The 24327-nt window shown below is 48.2% G+C and overlaps 1 protein-coding gene across 1 annotated transcript in view; it reads right to left on the reverse strand.

The window, feature by feature from the left end:
• The window catches only part of LOC117089191 (transmembrane protein 132B), a 548815-nt gene extending 524816 nt beyond the window's left edge, over positions 1–23999 (reverse strand). Inside the window, exons 1-2 of the mRNA XM_033220123.1 lie at positions 23522–23999; positions 21041–21246 (exon numbers count right to left, since the gene is read on the reverse strand). Coding sequence (XP_033076014.1) covers positions 21041–21074 — 34 coding nt within the window. The 5' untranslated portion in view covers positions 21075–21246; positions 23522–23999. The remainder of the gene's footprint in view (positions 1–21040; positions 21247–23521) is intronic.
• Positions 24000–24327: the final 328 nt, after the last annotated feature.

Consider the following 24327-nt stretch of genomic DNA (forward strand, 5'->3'; position numbering starts at 1 on the left):
AAGTCACTTTATAGTCCAAAGTGGCTGCTGAGCTCCAGCCATCACATTCAGATTCTAGGAACCAGGAAAGCAAGTAGAGAAGGGCATGCTTTCTCCATTTAAAAACACTTCCTGGGAGGGTAACACACACACTTTCATTTCCATCCCACTGATCAGAACTTAGAACATGGTCGCATTAAACAGCTGGGAAGGCTGAGAGATGTACCTTTCTTTATTCTGGGTGGCCAGTTAGAATTAGGTTTCTGTTCGTGTGCAAAAAGGAGAAGGGAGATTGGGAGAAAACACAATCTTTGTCACAAAGGCCAGTAAGTAGGACTGCCCGCTCCCGAACCTGCGTCTTGGCCATTTGTGTTAATTAAAACACTTTGGTCTGCAAGTAAAAGAAGCTCCGTGAAGGGAAAGACAGGAATTTATTACATGAGCCAGGGCTGCTTCACCAAACCCAAGGGCATGGGCACAGCTGGGTCTCCGGAGTAAGCTGGAAGCCAGGACTGGCTTTGTAAGAAGCACAGAAAGCCCACTCTCTGCTTCTCCTCCAACGCCAGCTCCAGTCTTCCGGCTGGATGCAGATGGCCATTTTCTATGTCTCCATCCATGTGGCAAAGCAAACGGCCAGCAAGAGGCCAGAGTTAGCCACCCCTCCGGTCAAGAGAAGGCTGAGGCTGCCATCTCTTGGTCCTGGGGAGGCCACTGGAGGGGACATTCATTCCTGGCTAGCCAGTGGCATCCTCTTCATCTCTGTATCAGAGCTAAATCCCTGTGGAGAATCACCTCCCTCGGGACTCCCTACACGTTCCTAGTCAGAGGTGGGCAGGTAGCCAGGTCAGACCCATGAGACTCTCCCTTTCAAACACATCCATTGTAAGCAGGGATGCAGGAATAGGGCAGGAGGAGCAAGCTTGCCTGGCACCACCCACTTCCAGCCTGGCTCTCCGTTTTACAGATGAGTTTTACAGCAGGTCTCCTGCTGACTCCGTGAGCTTCCCCATAGCTTGCCACCATTATCCATAGTTTGGTTTCTGTCACTTGCAACCAAATTATCCTGTCTGGCACAGATTACGCCACCCTCCCTGAGTCAGGCATGCTGGGGACAGGGTCACTGTTCCAACAGTTTCTGCGGTGACCACAAGGATGGGGGAGGAGGGGCCAGACAAGTCAATGGATGTCACACAGATATCCCTCTCCATGTCCTTTGATACTGCCTCTTGGGAGGCCTTGGGGTAAAGGGGAAACAGCACAGACTCCCATGTCAGAAACTATCACAGTTCAAATCTCAGCTCTGCCACTCACTGGCTGTGTGATCTCAGGCAGGCAGCTCAACCTCTCTGAGCCTCAGTTTCACCATTTAGACAATGGAATTGGTGACGACTGTCATGCCTTGAGTTGGGCTGGGCTGAGGTTTGGAATATGTCTATAGATAAAGTGCTTGGCACATACTAGGTGTTGGGAAAGGAACAGCCATTATAACTTACTGGGCTTTACAGTGGGGGGCAAGGGATACCCACACTGGAATTTACTTTGGACCTTACCCTTCCCCCACCAGCCCACCCCCCACTCCCACTGCACTCCATCCTCTAAGACATGGGTCAGCCAAGTTTTCCTTAAAGGGCCACATAATAGGAAATAGTTTAGGCTTTGCCAACCATACAACATCTCTATTGTAGATTCTTCTCTTTCTTCCATTTAAAAATGCAAAAACCATTCTTAGCTCAAGGGCCTTTACAGAAACGGGATGGGCTGGACTTGGCCCATGAACTGAAGTCTGTTGGCCCCTGCCTAAGAAACGGCTCTGCTCATCCCAAAATAACACCTCCAAGCAAATCCGTGAGAGCTCCCTGGACATTAAGGAGCAGCAAGCGCAGCACGAAGAACAGAGAACACCTGGGGGTTTGTCATCAGTCACCCCCTGGGGTGTGGGTCTGCCATCAGTCACCCCCAGGGGCGTGGGTCTGCCATCAGTCACCTCCTGGGGTGTGGGTCTGCCATCAGTCACCTCCTGGGGTGTGGGTCTGCCATCAGTCACCCCCAGGGGCGTGGGTCTGCCATCAGTCACCTCCTGGGGTGTGGGTCTGCCATCAGTCACCCCCAGAGGCGTGGGTCTGCCATCAGTCACCTCCTGGGGTGTGGGTCTGCCATCAGTCACCCCCAGGGGCGTGGGTCTGCCATCAGTCACCTCCTGGGGTGTGGGTCTGCCATGAGTCACCCCCAGAGGTATGGGTCTGCCATCCAGTCACAACCAGGGGCATCTCAGATGTACCTGCTCCTTCTTCAGAACCAAGCAAGGGGCCTCTTAGAACACAGCTAAAAATAACTGATTGGTGAAGTCCCTATCCTGTGCAAGACACTGCCCATGAATGATTTCACTGAATCAAGATATGCTGGATCTATCCCCATTCTGCAAATGAGGAAAGTGAGGCCCAGAGAAGTTAAGTAACTGGACTAAGATCACACAGCTAATGAGTGTCAGAACCAAGATTTGAACGCCAATCAGTCTCTACTCCCATCCTTGGTTTCTCCTATCTCTGTGATTTACAGGAGAAACTCACCTTCCATCCTTGGATGTGGATGCTCTGAACCGGACACTGGTCACAGGCTGACCCTGAGGTTAGGGCTGCTTGGCTACTGCCACCAACGAGTGCCCACCAGCCCCCGGGGCCCCCTTGGACTGGGCCAGAAGCCCTCTCTCCCTGTTGAAGCAAGGCCTAATTTGCAGAGCTCTTCGGGAGATCTCATGCAGCCAAAAGGAGAAGCTGTAAACACTAAATATAACTGCTTGAAGCGGTGCTGACAGTTCCTTGCAGAACAGGGCCCTGATTATATAACGAGGCTGCCTTGGGAAGGGAGACTTGCGCCTGCTCAGGTTTTTCCAAAAAGAAAAAAGAAAAATCAGATAAAGAAAGTTAAAACTGTGATCCTTAAAGCTCATTCATTCATTCCCTGGACTGAAATTTATTAAGCCCTGACTGTGAGCCAGGTACTATCACAGGCACTGGGGATGTGACAGCGAATCTCACAGACAAAATTCCCTGCACTTGTGAAGCCGCCAGCCTAGTGCAGGGAGACAGACCATAACCAAATAAATAAGTAAACTACGGAGCAGGGCGGGTGAAAACACCTCAAAGTCAAACAGGCAAAGAAAGTATTTTTAGAGAGGAAGAGGATGATTTTAAGCAGGTGAGGAAATCTGAAAAGATGACATTTGAGCAAATACAGAGAGTGAGAGAAGGAGCCACTCAGGGGTCTACAGGGAGAGGCTTTCGGGCAGTGAGAGCAGAAAGTGCAAAAGCCCTAAGGTGGGACCATGCACCCATTACAGAGGCACAACAGAAGACCCACTTACACCTGTAATTAGGTTGTTATAGGGTGTAGTTGACCCTGAGAAAGGGAGATTAGCCTGGCTGACCCCTTAAAAGAGACTGGACTCTTTCTGAAGTCAGGGATTTGAAGTGTGAGAGATTGAAATTGAGGGAGATTCTCCGCTGCTGGCTTTGAAGATGGAGGAAGCCAATGAGAAGACAGGTGGGGGCGTCTCGGAGCTAAAAGTAGCCCTGGCGGACAGCCAGCAAGGAAACGGGGACCCCAGTATGACCACCACAGAAACCCAACCCCCACATGACACAACTACATGAGCTTAGAAGAGGGTCCCAAGTTCCAGATAAGGACACAGCCCAGCCAACCCCTTGATTACAGCCTCGTGAGACCCTGAGCAGAGAACCCTGCCAATGCCATGCCTGGACTCCCCATATACAGAACTGGGAACTCATAAGTGAGTTTTGTTTTCAGCTGCTAAGTTTGCAGTAACTTGTTACATAGCAACAGAAAACAAATACGTATTCATTAAATATCTTTGAGCACCTACTATATGCCAGGCCCTGTTAGGTGCTGGAGACATAGCCATGAGCAAGACAGACAAGACTCCTGTCCACACAGAGCTTACATTCAAATTAGGAAAATGGACAATGGGCAAGAAATACATAATGGACACAATAATTCACAAGATAATGTGAGAGGGAGGTAATGCCAGGACAATGGCCTAACGGGCTATTTCTTTTTCTTTTTAGGGTCTTGCTCTGTCACCCAGGCTGGAATGCAGTGGCGTGATCATAGCTCCCTGCAGCTTTGAACTCCAGGCTCATGTGATCCTCCCAACTCAAACTCCCAAGTAGCTGGGACTACAGGTACTTGTCACCACTCCCCACTAATTTTTTTTTATTTTTTGTAGAGACAGGGTTTTGCCATCTTGCCTGGGCTGGTCTGGAACTCCTGGGCTCAAGTGATCTGCCCACCTCAGCCTCCCAAAGTGCTGGGATTACAGGTATGAGCCGCCATGCCTGGCCAATGGGTTAAGTTTCAATGGCCCAGGCCAACAAACCGGCCCCCGGCAGACAGAATCTTTAGCCCAGTCGCCTCTCCAAAGCCCTGTGTGATTTGCCCCACCTATCTCCAACCTCATCTCCTGTTGTTCTGCCCTCTTTCCTTGTGCTGGAGCCTCCTGGATATCCTTCTCTTCCCCAAACATACCATGCTGTTCCCACGTCAGGGCCTTTGCACCTGCTGTTCCCTCTGCCCAGAACACCCTTCCCCCAGATCGCTGCATGGCTAGCTTCCTCTCATCTTTAAGGCTTCTCCTGAAATACCACCTCCTCTGAGACCTTGGCGGACCACCCCATTTAAAGAAGACTTCCCACCCATGAAGCTATTGATCTACCATGTTTTATTGTCTTTATAGCATGTGTCATTCTCGTAAGTTATTCATTAATTCACTTGATGGCTTACTTCCTCCCCTGGAATACAAGCTCCACTGCTGCAGAAACTGTCTTTTCATCACTATTTCCCTGGGACTAGAACAGTTCCTGGCCCGGCACAGACACTCAGGAAATATCTGTTGACTGAATGACTGGAAAATTCCTTTGATCAGCCAGTGGTTGTTTTTATTTCCTCCATGGGGAATAAAAAAAGCACTGAAAAAAGGAATAATTCATAGAAAAATGAAAATCCTAAGCAATAGTGAGACATCCATTTGCATAATGACAAGCATCTGATTTTTAATATAATTCCACCTCCAAAGTGAAATGTTCGCTATTCAGATGCAGCCAGGCCCCATGAAAGGGCTCGGATACACAGGAGAGGTAGTTACAAGGGTGGGAGTCAAAATCCTCCAGCGGCTGCTTCCCCTCCATCACAACAGTCTCAGCTGCTGCCGTCTAGAACTTGCCAGCTCTTCCCCACACTGTCAGCTGTCTAATCCAACACCCGTTCCCAACTTCTTTCTTTCTCCCTTGCCTCCTCGCTCTAGAAGGGGTGGGAAAACTAAATACCCCCTGCCCCAGACTCTCTTGCAGTCCTACTTCTGTCCCGTGAGATGAAATAAAACAATCTGGAGATGATCTGGGGATCTCCGCTACTAGCTTTGAAGATGGAGGAGGCCAATGAGAAGACATGTGGGGGGCCTCTAGGAGCTAAAAGCAGCCCTGGCGGACAGCCAGCAAGGCTACCTAAAAAAGAGAACAGTGGTGCCTGACCAGGCCCTATCCCTTTTTCCTGCTTAAATGTAACCTTGATGGCTGGAGTCACAGCAATCATTTTGTGACCATGAGGAGAAAGGGCAAGAGAATCACAGAGATTTTTGGTCCTTATGTCACTAAGCAGCTTTATCATTACCCATAAATAACTACCTCTAGAATTCTTGGTATATGAGAAAAATAAATCCTAACTAGGCCACAATGGTAGAGCTTCCTGGTGTTTGCAAGCAAAAACATTTCTTGCTAATATGCTGACTGCATGGGTACAAGCAGCTTCATTTAAGTGAATGAAACTTTGTCTTTTGCCCAAAGCAATTGCATACCCACTATCTAACCTCATCATGGCAACATCCCCTGAGAGTCTGCATGGGCAGACTTTAGGTCCCCCACATGTTAGGCAAAAAATCCGAGATTCAGAGAGGTTAAGGGAGCTGCCCCAGCATCACACTGCTATGCAATGAAACTTGAAACTCAGAACTAAAACCTGGGCCACGCACAGGCATTCATGCCTGTTATTCCGGCACTTTGGGAGGCCAAGGTGGGAGGATAACTTGAGTCCAGGAATTCAAGACCAGTCTGGACAATATAGTGAGACCCCGTCTTTACAAAAAAATATATAAAAATTGGCTGGGCATGGTGGTGCATGCCTGTGGTCCCAGCTACCTATGAGGCTGAGGCAGAAGGATCACTTGAGCCCGAGAGGTTAAGGCTGCAGTGAGCTCTATCATGCCACTGCACCCCAGCCTGCGTGACAGAGCAAGACTTCGTCTCAATACATACATAAATACTAAAACCTGGACTTCCAAATTTCCAGAATCCAACTTATGGAGAGACAAGAACCCATAATATAAAACAAGATCCCTGGGGCAGCCCTAATAAACCTAAAAACAAAAACTTTCGTTGTAAATTTCGGCTTTAGGCTAAGAGAAAACTGTTATAACCCACTTAGAAACCCAGGACCCAAGTATTCCAGTCTCAAAGTAGTGTTGTGGTCAGTGTAACACTGTCCGTCAACTACAAGGGAACTCCAATAAAACTTACGTCCTTATTTGCATTTCTTGAATGCCATAAAGGCAACACATGGTCCACAGAAATATTTCTTTAAATTCTCCTCCCCTTGCTGATCTATGTCCTTCACACTCCATACCTCCTCTTATTTCTCCAAACTATCCCCAAACCTCTCCTCCCGGCCTCTTGTATCCTTCTTCCCGTTCCACTTGTCAATTTATTGTCACTCAGCTCCAAACCCACCCTTCTTTGCCATGTTTGGTGATCCTGGAGCTGGGCCCTGGAAACATTTCTCCTTTGCCAGCTGGTAGAATGTTCGGCTTCGTCCGTAGAGGGCATGGGTTACACTGTGCAGCTATACAGCAGGAGAGCCCGTCCACTCTGGGTTCCTGTCCTCCTCTCCTACTGCAAGCAGCTCTTCCACCAGCAGCTCTCAGGTCAGCTTCAGTGACCCTCTCAGGCCACACTCTCCTCATTTGGTGGCCATTTCCACAGTAGCCTTGAGGGACCCTCAGCTACACTCTCCCCACACAGTGGCCACTTCTGCAGGAGGTCCAGCCATCCCCTCAGGCCATCCTCGCCCACCCAGCAAGCAGCTTCAACCAACCATCTTTGACTCTGCCCTTGAACCACGCTCTCCCCACCGGGTGGGCATTTCTTAGAGAACAGCTGTGGCCACTCACATGGTCTGGCAATGGCAGATGGTGTATATGGACCAGCTTCAGGCTTTGTCGTCTGACAGTGTCCTCATCCAGCAAACTGCATGTTCTCATAGTAGCCACATTCTCTTCGGAGAGGACTGGTTCTTGGCCTCAGGGACTAGAATAGTTCCATATTCTTCACTCTCCATTTCCCTCAGTCTAGAGGGAGTAATAACCCTTTTTTTTTTTTTTTTTTTTTGAGACAGTCTCACTCTGTTGCCCAGGCGGGAATGCAGTGGTGTGATCTCAGCTCACCAAAACCTCCACCTCCCATGTTCAAGCGATTCTCCTGCCTCAACCTCCCTACTAGCTGGGACTACAGGCACACACCACCATGCCCGGCTAGTTTTTGTATTTTTAGTAGAGACAGGGTTTCACTATGTTAGCCAGGCTGGTCTCAAACTCCTGACCTTGTGATCCACCCACCTCAGCCTCCCAAAGTGCTAGGATTACAGGTGTGAGCCACCACTCCCGGCAATAGTAACCTTTTTATACCTGATATTTCTAGACCCCTTAGAGTTCTTTTTGACCCCATTAGTAAGTTAAGCACGTCTTACTAGTTAATAATTCTTTTTTTGTTGTCATGTGTCTGTGCGTGTGTGTGTGTGTGTGTGTCAGTCTCTCTTTGTCACACAGGCTGGAGTGCAATGGTGCAATCTTGGCTCATTGCAATCTCTGCCTCCTGGCTTCAAGAGATTCTCCTGCCTCAGCCTCCCCAGTAGCTGGGACTACAGATGGGTGCCACTATGCCCAGCTAATTTTTGTATTTTTAGTAGAGATGAGGTTTCACCATGCTGGCCAGGCTAGTCTCAAACTCCTGACCTCAGGTGATTCATCTGCCTCGGCCTCCCAAAGTGCTGGGATTATATGTGTGAGCCAACACGCCCAGCAATAATTCTATATATTGGACTTTCCCAGTTCAAATTACTGATGTAGAATCAGTCAGGGTCTCCTGATTGGACCCTGGCTGATACAGAACTAGTTAAGAAAGTGGTTCTAAATACATACAGATCTCCAGGAGTGGGATTTGGAGACTCACCATGCCTTTGGAGTTGAGTGCCATGCTGGGATTTTTACCACGTGAAATGGGGCACCAGTGACCCACAGCAATGCAGTCCCATCACAGCGAATCAGTCACACCATCACCTGTGGTTGGTTCTGACAAAGTGCTGACTGAAGCACATGCCTTGGGAAGGCAGGTGGCTGAGGCACTTGACATGATGCCCATGACGATGGCCTCAAGGGCTGTAGTGTGGGGATAGATGCTTCTGTGTGCACTGGAGCACCTACAGGAAAATAAAATGGAATCTCGGGTCCCTTAACTCATATCAAAGCACAGTCCTAGAGCCAAAAAGCTTCCATGATGCCCTCAATGAAAATTCTTATTTATTGTAGCTGGCTTATTTACATTAGCCAGGACTAATGCTACTGAAAATTAAAAACGCAATTGAATTGTATGGGTTATAGAATTCCACCAGGTGGATTCACAGCCTCACCACATTTCTCATGTGAAAGGTAGGACATTAAGGCTGGGCACGGTGGCTCATGCCCGTAATCCCAGCACTTTGGGAGGCCGAGGCAGGTGGATCACCTGAGGTCAGGAGTTTGTGACCAGCCTGGCCAACATGGCGAAACCCCATCTCTACTAAAAATACAAAATTTAGCCAGGCATGGTGGCATGCGCCTGTAATCCCAGCTACTTGGGAGGCTGAGGCAGGAGAATCGCTTGAACCTGGGGGGCGGAGGTTGCAGTGAGCTGAGATCACACCACTGCACTCCAGCCTGGGCCATAGAGCAAGACTCCATCTCAAAAAAAAAGGTAGGACATTAAAAGGGATGCTGAAGCTTAGAATGGGGACATCTGGTGGGACTCAGATGAAACTGAGAATCTTGAACCCACAAGTCACTCTGAGCCTCTGTTGCCAAAGGAAGGAGCTTGCTCTGTTGTGTCTAAGGAGACTAGCTGTCCTTTTCTTGAAAACTGTATGACAATCTCACATGAGGAGATGCCCATTCTCCTTCAGACCCACCACAACTACTCCCTGTTGGCACCTGACTCATACATAGAATCTTAGATTTTTAGTACCCACTATGGCCTCAAATGAGATAGCTTTTACACCACGAGAACTGCAAGATTTTGCCAACATATATTGGCAGAAACCTAAGGAGTGTGTGGGGGTGTCAGACCAAAGCAGGCAGAAGAACAGGAGTAGACTGAACTCACTGACCAAGGTGCACTAAGATTTTGGATATCATGTGTTAGTTTCCTTAGCTGGAGGTGGCTCTCAAAGCTTATTTGGTTAGTGGCTGGAACTAGGACTCCATGGTGGCCTAAGTTTAGTTAGCAGAGATGCCAGAGCTACCCTGGCACGCTATGGCATGCAAAGGCTTAGGGAGATCGGAGTGTTGAAAGGATTTACCATGGCAACCTGCATACCCACCCACCAACTACATACCCCAGGAGACCCCAGAAAATGCTTTCTCTGTGAAAGAGCTGAGAAATACATTCATGGGGGAAACAGCTGCATCCTTAGAAGGTCTGCAGCTTTCTCCTTTGTAGGCCAGGTATGATGGATCGGGGGTGTGACCACCGTTGATAGGAGCTCCCAAGAGCAGAAGCCAAGAGGCAGTGCCCAACCTTCAGGCGCAATGCAAGCATACCTGCCATAAAGGACCGCACCACATGCCTGTGGTCAGCAAGCCCTGGCCTGTAGGAGGTTTGGCAGAGGCTAACTGTCCCAAGGTCCCTGGGACTGAAATAGAGAAGCCCGCTCAAGTATTGCTTGGGGACTCATTTCACAACAAAGGGAGTGGAGCAATGGGTTCAGGCCCATAGAATTTACTTCAAGGAGAAGGAAAAGAATCAGAGGCACAGAAGACAGGAGAGGCAAGAAACCAGCAGTCCCAGAGAAAGCAGCAGAGAGACAGCAGGTGCTGTTGACTGTCCAGTTCCTGGGAGGCCGAGCTGCGTGTCCTGCACTGGGGCCCCGTGTGAGACTGCAATATCCTCCTGAGGCTGTGTAGTATCGCGTGGGCTTTGTATTCTTTCCCCCTGTCTAGCAGATAATAGATCTGTAATTATTGGCTCAGGGCAGGGATGTGGCTTTCACAAAAGCAGATACAAAAGCCTTTAAGGTTTTTTGTTTGTTTGTTTTGTTTTTTGTTTTTTTTTGAGATGGAGCCTTGCTCTGTTGCCCAGGCTGGAGTGCAGTGGCGCAATCTCAGCTCACTGCAACCTCTGCCTCCCTAGTTCAAGCGATTCTCCTGCCTCAGCCTCCTGACTAGCTGGGATTACAGGCATATACCACGACGCCCAGCTAATTTTTGTATTTTTACTAGAGACAGGGTTTCACCATGTTGGCCAGGCTGGTCTCGAACTCCTGACCTCAAATGATCCACCCGCCTCGGCCTCCCAAAGTGCTGGGATTACAGGTGTGAGTCACCGAGCCCAGCTTCCTTTTGTTTTTCTTTCTCTTTCTTTTCTTTTTTTTTTTTTTTTTGAGACAGAGTCTTGCTGTGTTGGCCAGGCTGGAGTGCAGTGGCGCGATCTCGGCTCACTGCAACCTCCGCCTCCTGGGTTCACACCATTATCCTGCCTCAGCCTCCCAAGTAGCAGGGACTATAGGCACCCGCCACTACACCCGGCTTTTTTTATATTTTTAGTAGAGACGGGGTTTCACCATGTTAACCAGGATGGTCTCGATCTCCTAACCTGGTGATCTGCCCGCCTTGGCCCCCAAAGTACTGGGATTACAGGCATGAGCCACCATGTCCAGCCTTCTTCCTTTCATTTCTCAAAGACCCTAGCTCTTAGGTTCTGGAATCATAAAGTGAAATGTCCATGGGAATCAGGCTAAGTACCGTATGTGAGTGAAACAGGGCTGGTGTAGGGCAATAGGGAGTGGACTAGACTGCGGTAAACTGGAGAGTGAACGCTCTGCTTCAAGATGTTCCAATTTAATGTTTTAAAAACAACGCTAGGGAACAGGTATTGGACTCCAGATTGACTGGGATTTTTTGAAATCACAGAGGAATCAGGACTCAAAATAGAAATAAATCTGAGTGGTAGAAAAAGGAAGGGGAATGGCTGTGGTAGACACCTGTCTTGTGTGTACCCCTCCGTACATCTGGAGAATCCCCCACTGTCTGAGTCTTCATGAGAAACGGCAGCTGCCTCGCACAATAAACGCCAAATAATTTTAAAATAATAATGGTAGGCCGGGCACGGTGGCTCACCCCTGTAATCCCAGCACTTTGGGAGACCAAGGCGGTGGATCACAAGGTCAAGAGATCAAGACCATCCTGGCCAACGTGGTGAAACCCTGTCTCTACTAAAAATACAAAAATTAGCTGGGTGTGGTAGCGTGCTTATGGTCCCAGCTATTCCAGAGGCTGAGGCAGGAGAATCGCTTGAACCCAGGAGGCGGAGGTTTCAGTGAGCCAAGATCGTGCCACTGCACTCCAGCCTGGCGACAGAGACTCCATCTCAAAATAATAATAATAATAATGGTAATAGCTAAAACTTAAAATGCTTACTCAGTCACCTCTTCTACAGGCTTCACATATATTCTGTTATTTAGTTCATGCAGCCCCTCCCCCAGAGAGGTGGGCATGACTACACTATCCCCATTTTGTAGATGAGCAAGCTGAGGCATGCATGGTGTCCAAGCTCACACAGACATGTGGCAGAGCCTAGATTCAAATCCAGTCTGGCTCCAGCATCCACGCACTTAATGCCTTGCCACCCTTCCAGTGAGGGTATTAGCTTGTGACAGAGCTCGGCCAACTAGACTTGGAATTTGGAGCAACTGATGTGAAGAAGCAGAGACAGGGAGAAGCTAATCCAGTGGCAGCAACAATGTCGAATATCCAGGGACAGCAGGGCGGCGGTGACGATCGGCTCTGATGTTCTCTGACTCTGTCGCCCATTGCCCGGCAGCAGTGGTAGCGATGGCCTCATCAGGCAGATTCCATGGCATGCTTCCCTTTGTCTGCACGTCCTCTTTGGAGTCTATTTTTGCAGTTTCTCAACAACTCTGTGAGCGCTCCAGGTGTTGTTTCAATAAATTCCTTTTCCACTTGAGTCAACTGGAGTCCACCTTTGTTGCTCACACCCAGGTATCCCAACTGATGGGCCCCATTTGATGCACACCTGTGTCTGTGATCCCAGATCTGTGGCTGCAGCACTTACAATAAGTTCTCTTGTGACTCAAGCTTCTGTGGGAGGGATTCTGGCCTTTGCAGCTCTCCAGCCCTGTATTCAAATAACCCTGACTTTCCAGACTCTGAAGCCCCACCAGGAGGGGAACAAGGCTGCAGGTCTACCCAGCTCTAGTACAATCACATCTGTTCAGGTGACAGTGGCCAGGACTGCTGCAGATAGTGCCATTATGGCCAGGTATTGAGCTGACCCAGATGAGGGTGTTTTTTTTTTTTTTTTTTTTTAATCACATTTCATCATTATTAAGAATTAGCTCTGTGTCATTAGCACACCAAGCTATCAACTCAAATCCGTCCTACCATCTGGAAGAGGCTCACACGAACAGCATGGAGCCCAGATGGATGCTGTTAGGAGAGCTGTGAGCAGAGATCAGCAGAGAGGGAGGGAGGGAGAGACAGAGAAAGACAGAGCAGACACAGAGAGAAATAGAGACAGACAGAAATAGAGAGACAGAGACAGAGAAATAGAGAAACGGGGAAAGAAAGGGAGAGACATAGAAAGAGGGGAAGGAAGAAAAAGATAGATAATGAGAAATAGAGACAGCGATAGAAAAACAGAGAGAGACTTATAGAAAAGGGAAATCAAAGAGGAGAGAGAGATACACAGAGAGAGACAGAGAAGAGTGAGAAAGAGAAACATAGAGACAGTGGGAGAAGGGGAGAGAGAGACAGAAGGACAAAGAAAGAGATGGAGAGTGAGCAAGAGAGTTGTAAGGAGAGAAACCGAGAAACAGGGACTGTAAGAGAGACAGACAATGTCGAGGAGACCCTGTGACAAGGAGAGATGGGATGTGTCAGGGCACCCTGGGACAAAGTTCCTGGGACAGATGAAGCCACAGCTGTGCTTCCCTCTCTCCCAGGGGCCACGCCCAACCTTGCAAAGGAAGGTGGGGCCCTCCTATGAAGGGGTCAAAGGTGAACAAGAATGAGGAACAACCCAAACATCCATTAATAAGGGAGGGGCGTAAATTACACAAGATTCATACAATGGAATACTATACAGAAACTGAATTTTAAAATATTGTTTTTTTTTTTTTTTTTTTGAGGCGGAGTCTCGCTCTGTCTCCCGGACTGGAGTGCAGTGGCCGGATCTCAGCTCACTGCAAGCTCCGCCTCCCGGGTTTACGCCATTCTCCTGCCTCAGCCTCCCGAGTAGCTGGGACTACAGGCGCCCGCCACCTCGCCCAGCTAGTTTTTGTATTTTTAGTAGAGACGGGGTTTCACCGTGTTAGCCAGGATGGTCTCGATCTCCTGACCTCGTGATCCACCCGTCTCGGCCTCCCAAAGTGCTGGGATTACAGGCTTGAGCCACCGCACCCGGCCTAAAATATTGTTTTTAAAAAAACAAAAAAGACACAAGTTTCAAGGAAGAACTCTCCTTAGGAGATGTGTTAGTCTATTCAGGATGCCACAACAAAATGCCTTAGTGGGTTGTTTATAAGCAACAGAAATGTATTGCACACAGTTCTGGAGGCTGGGCAGTCCAAGGTCAACGTGCCAGCAGATTCCATGAGGGCCCACCCTCTGCATCACAGGTGGCCCCTTCTTGCAGCATCTTCGCTTGGTGGAAGGGGTGAAGAAGCTCCCTTGGGCCTCCTTTAAGAGGGCACTAATCCCAGTCATGGCAGTGGGGCCCTCATGACCTTGTCATGTCCCAAAGGCCCCACCTCTTGCTACCCACAAGGTAGGGATTAGGTTTCCACATAAGAATCTTCAGACCATAGCAGGAGACAACAGTCCTAATTATGCACACTTGTTTCAACAGCTTCCCCAGCTCCGTCCTCAGCTTGGCATTGCTGGCAGGTGACCTAAGACAACAGAAGGGTGTCACTAAATCACATTTGGGGCTGTCACCATGGTTTCCAGAAGAACATTTGTGAAGCACACCCTTCCGTCTCCCTCAGTTGAAGCTGGTCTTGAATCAGGGGCCTTTGGAGGAAGGCAAAAGGTTCTAATGTAAGGAGGTGAACACCTTTCCCTCTCACCTGCCCCATCCCCATCTCTACCCACCCCCCAACACACACACACACACATAGCCATGGCTGGGACAGTTAGCAAGTCCTTCTCCCAGCCTGGTCAGACCCAGAGCAGGAAGAGCACTGTGACAGAGTCCCCTCCCAGAGCCATGCCTCAGCAGGCTGTTCCCAGGCTGCTCACAAAGGTCCCATGAAGAACCCGGGCAAGAATCCATTTGCCATGTGCCCCATTTTCTAGATGTGGACACTGAGTCCCAAAACAGGTGATGTGATAAGCTAGCCAAGGGCCAGGACTTCTGCACTCACAGCCTGCCAAGGGGGCCAAGGGGGAGCCACGGTTTCTGCCTGCACAGCAGCCATTCCCTTCCCTGCTGAGAGGAGGAGGCAGCTCTCCTTTGCTGAACTACAAAGGGATGTTGTTGAAAAGGGATGCTCCCGACCATGAGTGGTCACATGACCCAAGCCTAGCCAGTCAGATTCACAGGGAGGGTTTGGGACAAGCCGGGTACCCTAATTTCCACCAATGAGAGTCAGGCCTGAGAGTTTTGCTGGAACCCCTGGTTCCGAGAAGTCCAGCTTCTTGGAAAATGCCCCTGGAGTGTTCTTGGGTTGCTGAGAAGCAGGCCCTGAGAGGAGGCCAGGAGGACAAGGGATATTGGGAGTGATTCCTATGAAAGATAGAAGGTGGAGGAAGCAGAACTGGGAAGAAAAGCCTTTAGCCCCTGACGCGAATCTCACGGCAGCCATCACAGCAAGGTCCGGTAAATTTATATTTATATTTATATTATTATTAGATATAATACTCATCATCTAAAGTACTTTGAGTACCACACTTAAACGTTTTTGTTTTTCCAAACTTGACCTTTATACATCAAAGGAGGCTTCTTTCCACCCCGTGCAGCTTAGATGGAGCCAGTGAACAGAACTAGGCCCAGCCACTGCCTTTGGTTTGTCTTCCTCTGAAGGAAAAATACACCAGCAAAGACGACGTTCTATCACCCAATTTGAGTGTCTCATTACAATTACATAATGCTAATTGCCAGCTTTGTGTTCCATTTGGCAACTTGTTAAAGTAATTGAACAAAATATAACTAATGAACAATTATAATGAAGTTCATAATTAGGTCCTTGAAACACTTGATACAAAAAATATTTCAGATTCTTTTTTAAAAATACTGTACTCAAGTGAGGTGAGGTGAGGCCGACCCAGGAACTGGAGAAAGCTATGAATGGCTCCTCTGGTTTGAAAGGAATAAAGTCCCTCAAATCATTACCCAGGTAACAGCACTGGCCTCCCAGAGCTGATACACTAATTTGAAGGAGATGGTGGATGTGAGTGGCTAACTCGAGGCTTGGCAGGTAGTAGGTGAACAAGAAATACTTGTTCGTTCCCTCCTGTTGGGCAGGAAGTTCACTGAGGGGAGACAATGCTATCCATTACTGTCTATATTCTGTGGGGCCTTGTCTGGGAGCCTGACACCCAGAGGTTCTTCGAAAGTGGAGCTAAAAAGAGAATATTGAATCTGCTGCTTCCTGAAGACCTCCTTCCCCGCCACTCAAGATGAACAATAACAGAGGAACCACAGGTCACACACTCAGATCAGCAACAGTATAGCAGACTCTGTAGTTGGCAACCCAACAGCCATTACCACAATCGAGGTGAAAAATTCAATATCTAAATAGTAACTTCACAGTGGAGAAGACTGGAAGCCCCACCTTACCCAAGCAGCCAAAGTTAACATCCCCAATAATGGGACTAATGAGCATTAGTCCCATTATTAATAATGAGCATTAGTCCCATTAATAATGAGCATTAGTCCCATTATTAATAATGAGCATTAGTCCCATTAATAATGAGCATTAGTCCCATTATTAATAATGAGCATTAGTCCCATTATTGGGGCTCTGATGTGTGGCCTCTGATATGACCTACCTCAAGAAGGCCTCAGCACCACCTCCACACAGTCCTGCCAAAAGTTCCTAACTGAATCCAAACAACAGGAGCCATCAGACAACCCAATGTGAAGAGCATGCTGCAGAATCACTGGCCTGTCCTCTCGAAAACATCAAAGCCATGGAAGGCAAAGAAAGTCCCAGGGAGTTCTTCTGATTCACAGAGAAGAAGGAGCTGTTTCAATAGAGTGCATTGTGTGATCTGGGCCTTTATTCTGCTATAAAGGACATTTTTTTTTTTTTTTTTTTTGAGACGGAGTCTTGCTCTGTCCCCCAGGCTGGAGTGCAGTGACGCCATCTGGGCTCACTGCAAGCTCCGCCTCCTGGGTTCCCGCCATTCTCTTGCCTTGGCCTCCGGAGTAGCTGGGACTACAGGCACCCGCCACCACACCCGGCTAATTTTTTGTTTTTTTAGTAGAGATGGGGTTTCACTGTGTTAGCCAGGATGGTCTCAATCTCCTGACCTCATGATCCGCCCACCTCGGACTCTCAAAGTGCTGGGATTACAGGCGTGAGTCACCGTGTCCAGCCAAAGGACATTATTAAGACAAAGGCAGAATCTGAAAAAGGTTAGTAGATTAGATAATAGTAGTTTCCATGTTAATTTCCTGATGATTGTGCTATGGCTATGTAAGAGAATATCCTCGTTTTTAGGAATTCACAATGGAGTATTTAGGGACAAAGGGACATTGTGTCTCCAGTTGACTCAAACCATTCAGAAAAAAAAAAACCACATAAGTGTGTATGTATGCATGTGTGTATATGTAGGGAGACAGAAAAAGATTAAACAAATGTCACATGATGCCAACATTTGGGCAGTTTGAGTGAAGAATATCTAGAACTGTTTATGTTATTCTTGAAACTTTAATTTGAAATTATGTCAAAACACAAAAAGGAAAGGAATACAGATACCTGCTTCCCAGTTTCCTCTAGAGCTAGGGGTGGCCAAGAGACACAGTTCTAGCCAATGAATTGGGGGAGAAGGCTGCTGAGGATCTTTCTGGGGATAAATTTTCCTCTGGTAAAATAAGAATGGGCTTCAAAGAGACTTCTCACTGCACTGGCTGGCTCCTTGCTTTAAGAATGTGAGGATGTGATGCCAGAGCTGCAGCAGCCATCTTGTGACCATGAGGAAAAGGCCAAGAAACTCACAAAGCTGTCCCCATGTATGAGTTTCCCTGATACTGCTGCTCCACTTATTAGGTTACATAAGATCATTCAATTCCTGTACTCCTTCAATCCCATTCATCATTCCAGGCCCAATGTCAGAACCTGTATCACTCAGGACCAGACGGACAGGGCAGCCCCCATGTCAACTATTACCAAAGGGAAAAGAGAGCTCCGGAGACTCTTACATCAGCAATGAAGTGCTGTGGCCTAGAAACGACACGTCCCTTCCACTCACAACTCATTGGCCTTCATAGAACACAGGGCCTGGCGCTGTATTCCACAATTCTTATTCTTGAGGGGTTTGCATGCCTAAGTTTTGACCCTTTTCCTCAACTATAAATTCCTCATCGTCAGTTTTTAAAGATACTGATGCCCAGATTTTCCCCAAACTATTCAAATCATCACCTGAAGTCAGGAGTCCGAGACCAGCCTGGGCAACATGGGGAAACCCCATCTCTACTAAAAACACAAAAATTAGCCAGGCGTGGTGGTGGGCGCCTGTAATCCCAGCTACTTGGGAGACTGAGGCACGAGAATCACTTGAACCTGGGAGGCAGAGGGTTGCAGTGAGCCGATATCGTGGCACTGCACTCCAGCCTGAGTGACAAAATGAGGTTCCGTCTAAAAAATTTTTTAAAAATCAGAATCCCTGCGAGTAGGGCCTGGAAATCAGTATTTTACAATTCAGGTATAACATACATTTATAGTCCACAACAAAAATTTTAACTGTACATCTCAAATATTTTTATTATGGTAAAATATACATAACATAAAACTTGCCACTTTACCCATTTTTAAGTGTACAGTTCAGTGGCATCAAGTACATTCACGGTGTTATGCAAAAGTCACCACCATCCATTTACAGAACCTTTTTATCATCCCAAACAAAAACTATGTACCCATCAAACATGCTCTCCCCATTCCTTCTCTCTCCCCATCCCTGAATAAGCTCTGGTCTACTTCCTGTCTCTATGAATTTGACTATTCTAGGTATTTCATAGAAGTGGAATCATACAGTATTTTTCATTTTGTGACCAGGGTCTGTCACTTATGATAATGTGTTCAAAGTTCATGCACATTGCAGTGTATGCCTGCATGTGTGTGTGTGCACATGTATGCATGTGTTCATTCCTTTTCATATAATATTATGAAATAAAATGTGTTCTGGCCGGGCGCGGTGGCTCAAGCCTGTAATCCCAGCACTTTGGGAGGCCGAGACGGGCAGATCATGAGGTCAGGAGATCGAGACCATCCTGGCTAACACAGTGAAACCCCATCTCTACTAAAAAATACAAAAAACTAGCCGGGCGTGGCGGCAGGCGCCTGTAGTCCCAGCTACTCGGGAGGCTGAGGCAGGAGAATGGCGTAAACCCGGGAGGCGGAGCTTGCAGTGAGCTGAGATCTGGCCACTGCACTCCAGCCTGGGCGACAGAGCAAGACTTCGTTTCAAAAAAAAAAAAAATGTGTTCTATCCCTACAACAGAATATTATTCAGCCACAAAAAGGAATGAAGTTCCTCTATCTTCTACAGTATTCTATTGCAGGGATAGAACACGTTTTGTTTATCATTCATCAGTGACAAACGCTTGGGTTGCCTCCGCCTTTTGGTGATTGTGAATAATGCTGCTACAAACATTAGCATACAAGCATCTGTTTGTGTCCTGGCTTTCAGTTCTTTTAGGTATATACCCAGTAGTGCAACTCCTGGCTCACAGGGTAATTATAAGTTTAACTTTCTGAGGAACCACCAGCATGTTTCCACAACAGATGCACAATTTACATTCCCACCAGCGAGGCACGAGGGTTCCAGTTTTTCCACATCCTCCTCAAAGCCCAGCTGTTTGGTACACATATATGAACTCAAGTAACCACCACGTAGATAGAGACATCTAACATTTCCTGTACCCCAGAAGGTACCCTCATGAGAATCGGTATTGTTGCAAGCTCCCCAGCAGCCAGGGTCGAGAACCATGCCCTAAACTTTTAGTGGTTCTATCTCTGGCAAGGCTGGCTAACACTCAACCTAAAAATAAACCTCGAGTCTGAAAATGGAACATTAAAAATGACATTGTCACCTTGACAGAGTGGCTAATAATGCTGCAGCGTGCAGGTGCCCATCAATCATGGGCCTCTGCCTTCTGTTTGGAGAGCTGAGGAAGATGCCAAGATGGAAAGGAGGGATGCAGCACAGGACAAGCCAGGGTGGCTGCCTGGGCACGGAAATCCCAGCCCACACCTCCCCAGGCCTCTCCCCAAACTGGGAACAAGAAATCTAGCAGCCAGACAGAAGCACTGCCTTCCCTGAATTCAATTTGCAAGGTCAATCATGTAAGAACCCAGGCCTAACAGAATTGTCACATCTGTGTCACGGTCATTTACAACGCACTCTTGCCGCGTCTGAACACGAAAGCAATTATGTGATACATACTTTGGCAAGAACCTGAGGTTCCCATCAAGAGGGAGAGAAACACTGTCAAGTCAGGTTATTTAAAGAAAGAAAGAACGAAAAGAAGGAAAGCTACAAAGACACATTCATTATGAAAATTTGAAAATTTCCACTTCCCTAGAAATCACATAAGAAGACTTAAGAGTCGGAATCCTTTTGAAAGTTCCATTGTCTTAAGAGTATAAATAGCATCTTTTTAGAAACACACAATTTCAATCAAGCTGGAATAATGGGAAGTACCATTCAGGGAACGTTGTCTTTTAAAATTTCATGACACATGAAATGATTCTCACTCCAAATCTAATTAGAGGCTCAGGCATATGAGAGTTTGTGACAACGTCAAAGCGCTTGGAAAACGTACATGTAATTGATCTTCTTCACTGGGGTATGATTTCTTTTAATCAGTCTAGAGATACCCAAAGAAAGGACCACGAGAAACAAGATGATCAAAAGAGGGAGTCTCTCTATCCTTCTTGAGAGCTCTTTCCAAAAGGGCTGGCCCTAGCCCATGGAACCTTGGGCCAGTACTTTGAACCTGAGCCTTATTCCCCGTCTTCAAAATAGGGATAATGATGACACCTACCTCCTAGGGTTATAGTCAGGATCGTGGTCCCGGAACAGTGCCCAGCACACAGTATGTACTAGAGCAATGTTAGCTATTATTGGCACCAAGTGGCTAAGCCCTAACGGCTCAACAGAACCCAGCCCAAAGCCCACACAATTGTGACTCCAGCCCCTGAAGCCAGTGGTCTCAGGCCCTGTTACAAAAGGACAACTCAGCAGACCACACAATAGGAGCCATATCCTTTAACCACCAGACAGCCCAGGCTGACAAAAAACTTTAATAACAGGCACAGAGGGGACCCGGTAGTCATTACCAAAACTGCAGTTCCCTCCGCCCCAGCCTGGGTGAGACATGAGCACCCATCACCACCCTCTTCAAATGCCTTCTTTCAAGTGCCAGTTCCCACCAGCAGTCCTTCAGCCCTGCTTGCCTGCAGGCCAGGGACTCCTGCCCCAGGCCACTCAAGGTTTCCATCCTACCTGCGGCCTCTGATGGACCATAGAAGGGCACCATCTCTGCTCTCCCAGGGTATTTTTCGGGGAAATGGGCCACTGATGAAGACAGGCGGCACAGCACACTGCTCACAGAAGTCGGCAGCCAGGATTCCCGGGCTCCAGTTCCCAGTCCACTACTGTTGGCGGGCTGACGCTGGGTGGGTCAAACTCTCTGCACCTCAGTTTCCATCCTGTAAAAACAGAGATCACAAAAGCATCTTCTTTGTGGGATACGTGTGAGGGTTAAAGGAGTTGGTGCTTTACGTGCTCAGGACAGCCTGAGAGCTCACTGAGGGTTTGCTCAAGGAGTGGTTTCCACTCTGCTCAGCCCACACTGTAGACTTTGCAGAAACAGGACAATTTTTCAGTAACCAAAGTTAACTTTTTATGAACTCCCACTCTTGTAGGGATGCTGAATCTGCCATCGGTGAGACTTCCCTTCTTTCCCCAGTGTTGTGCCTATATTTGGGCAGGAATGTGTCTCGCCATAGCAGGGGACGGAGGGGACATGTTCTCACTATCGCCTCCCCGCCGTGGTGCCCACTGAGGTGGCCTCATGGCTCTCTGGATCTAAGCATTGACCCAGGGAGGCCCTTCTGGCAGAGCCTGGGGATGACGATGATGCAGACCCCGCAGGGCTGTCTGAGGGCTAACGAATCAATGCACATGTAGCCCTCAGAACAGGGCCCAGCCCATGCTGGTGGTCATTCCATGTTAGCCACTTTGACCTGGCAATCGGGGACCCAAGGAATGTGGGCCCAGCCTTGCCTCATCTTCCCTTTTATTCCAAGAGAAGCTGTGAAATCTCCCAATTTCTACATTGGCATTGGATCCAAATAAACAGTGATTGTGAGAAGCAAGCAAGATACAGCTGAGGCTAGATTTGAACCCCTGGCCATCAGTTTGAGACGTCTGTCCCTTGTGGCTAAGTTTGCCATTCATGGCTAGTCCCATTTTACAGATGGAAGAGGTAAGGCCCTGAGTGGTCAAAAAACTTGCAGTATGACCCAGTTGGCTGAGTCAGGACTTTAACCCAGACTGTTGGAGCCAGGGTCAGTCCTCTCACACTTGTGCCTTCCATTAACATCCATGGCCTTTAGACAGAGCAGGCTCCTGTTGTCCTCAGCTTCCCTGTGGCTGTACCCGACCTTCTACTCGTATTTACATCACCAAATCCCTGTTCCAATTACGACTGCTGTATAACTATACCGAAATTTAGTAGCATACAACAAAAGTGATCTTATTATATTTCACAGATTCCATGGGTCAGGAATTCAGTCAAGGCTTGACTGGGTGATTCTTCTGTTCTACGTGGTGTCAACTGAGGTTACTCAATGATATGCAGCTGGCAGATGGCCGATCCAGAGGCTGAAAGATGGCTCCATTCATGTGCCTGGTGCCTTGGTGGGGATGGCTGGTGGATGGGGCTCTGCTGGGACTTCTGACCACAGCGCCTCCACGTGGCTGTTCCAGCATGGTACCTCAGGGTATGAGACCTCTTCAATGGTAGCAGGCTCCTGACAGTAAGCATCCCCAAAAGAACCAGGCAGAGCTACCTGGTTTTCCTGGTCCAGGCTATAAGTCACTGAGTGTCACCTCTGTTATACTTTATAGAACAAACCAGTCACCAGCCCACCTAGTTTGGTGGGGAGGGGATATAGACATGCCCCTCACCAAAAGAAGTGTCAAAAATTGTGTGGTCGTTTTTCTTTAACTGCCACAACCCCTGAGGTAACTGTAAAGTTCAAGAGCACAACAATTTTATAAGATGGATTTATCCCGGAAGGGGCTGCTGCTTCTCAAAAGCTAGCCTCCCACCTAAATCCCACGGATCCTCAAAACCCAATTCTTTCATCTGCATTCTGTGCAAATAAGCCTCATTTGTCTTCGTGACCCGTGAGCATGCAGACCTAGAAAGACTTTTTTTTTTTTTTTTGGAATTCTGATTGGGAATTCTTCCAGGTCAGAACCAGCAATTCTTTAATTCTCCGACCGCCCAAAACAAGGCCTGTCTTACCAATCTGCATGCATCCACCATCACTGGGGACCTCATTGCCTGAGGCAAAGGTCCCCAACCTTTTTGGCACCAGGGAACTGTTTCGTGGAAGACAATTTTTCCATGGGGAGAATTGATTGTTTCAGGATGAAACAGTTCCACTCATCAGGCATTAGCTTCTCATAAGGAGCGCACAACCTAGATCCCTGACATGACTGAAGTTCACAACAGAGTGTGAGCTCCTGAGAGACTCGAATGCCACGGCTGATCTGACAGGAGGCAGAGGTCAGGCGGTAACGCTCTCTCGCCTGCTGCTCACCTCCCACCGTGCGGCGCAGTTCCCAGCAGGCCACGGGCTGGTACTGGTCCACGGCCCTGGGCTTGTGGAACCCTGGTAAGCCATCTAAAGTCAGGCAGAGAATCAAGCAGTGACCTAAGCTCACAACTCAGCCGCGGCACTTCTTCCTCACCTGGAATTCTGCCTCTTCACAAAAGCCCCATGACTGCTATTAGGTGGAGGTGCTTGTCATGCCTGAGATCCATCCTCTCCCCGTTCAGCCTCCAAGCCCTGATCCTCCCCTGAGGCGCCTCCATGCCCCAAGCTCAGGTCACGTGTTTCCAGTTGAACGGCCCCTCCTCCTGCCGCAGGGCAGTCACATGATCCAGGTGCCACCAATCAGAACCTCCCATTCCCCTGGTCTCCATGATTGGCTCAGAGATGGGCACATGACCTGGGCCAAGCCAATGGGACTCCTATTCAGGCCTTTTGTTGGAACTTCGGCAAAAAATCAGACTGAAGCCTACACAGGAGAAAGAAGGAAGGAGAGATTGTAAAAGAATAGGAGACAGCATTTATTGAGCACCTGCTATGTGCCCAGCACTGTTTTATTGGCAACATAGTTATTTCACTAGCATCACAGCCCCATGAAATACATAGTATTCTCTTTCTCTTTTCTTTTTTTTTTTTTTTTGGAAACGGAGTCTCACTGTGTCACCCAGGCTGGAGTGCAATGGCACAATCTTGGCTCACTGCAACCTCTGCCTCCTGAGTTCAAGCGATTCTCCTGCCTCAGCCTCTGAGTAGTTGGGATTACAGGTGCCCACCACCATGCCTGGCTAATGTTTGTATTTTTAGTAGAGATGGGGTTTCAGCATGTTGGTCAGGCTGGTCTCGCACTCCTGACCTCAGGTGATCCACCCACCTCGGCCTCCCAAAGTGCTGGGTTTACAGGCATGAGCCACCATGCCCAGCTGAGATGCATAGTATTATTAATCC

This window comes from Trachypithecus francoisi, unplaced genomic scaffold (genome assembly GCF_009764315.1).
Source record: "Trachypithecus francoisi isolate TF-2019V2 unplaced genomic scaffold, Tfra_2.0 Lachesis_group11, whole genome shotgun sequence".
NCBI lineage: Eukaryota > Metazoa > Chordata > Mammalia > Primates > Cercopithecidae > Trachypithecus > Trachypithecus francoisi.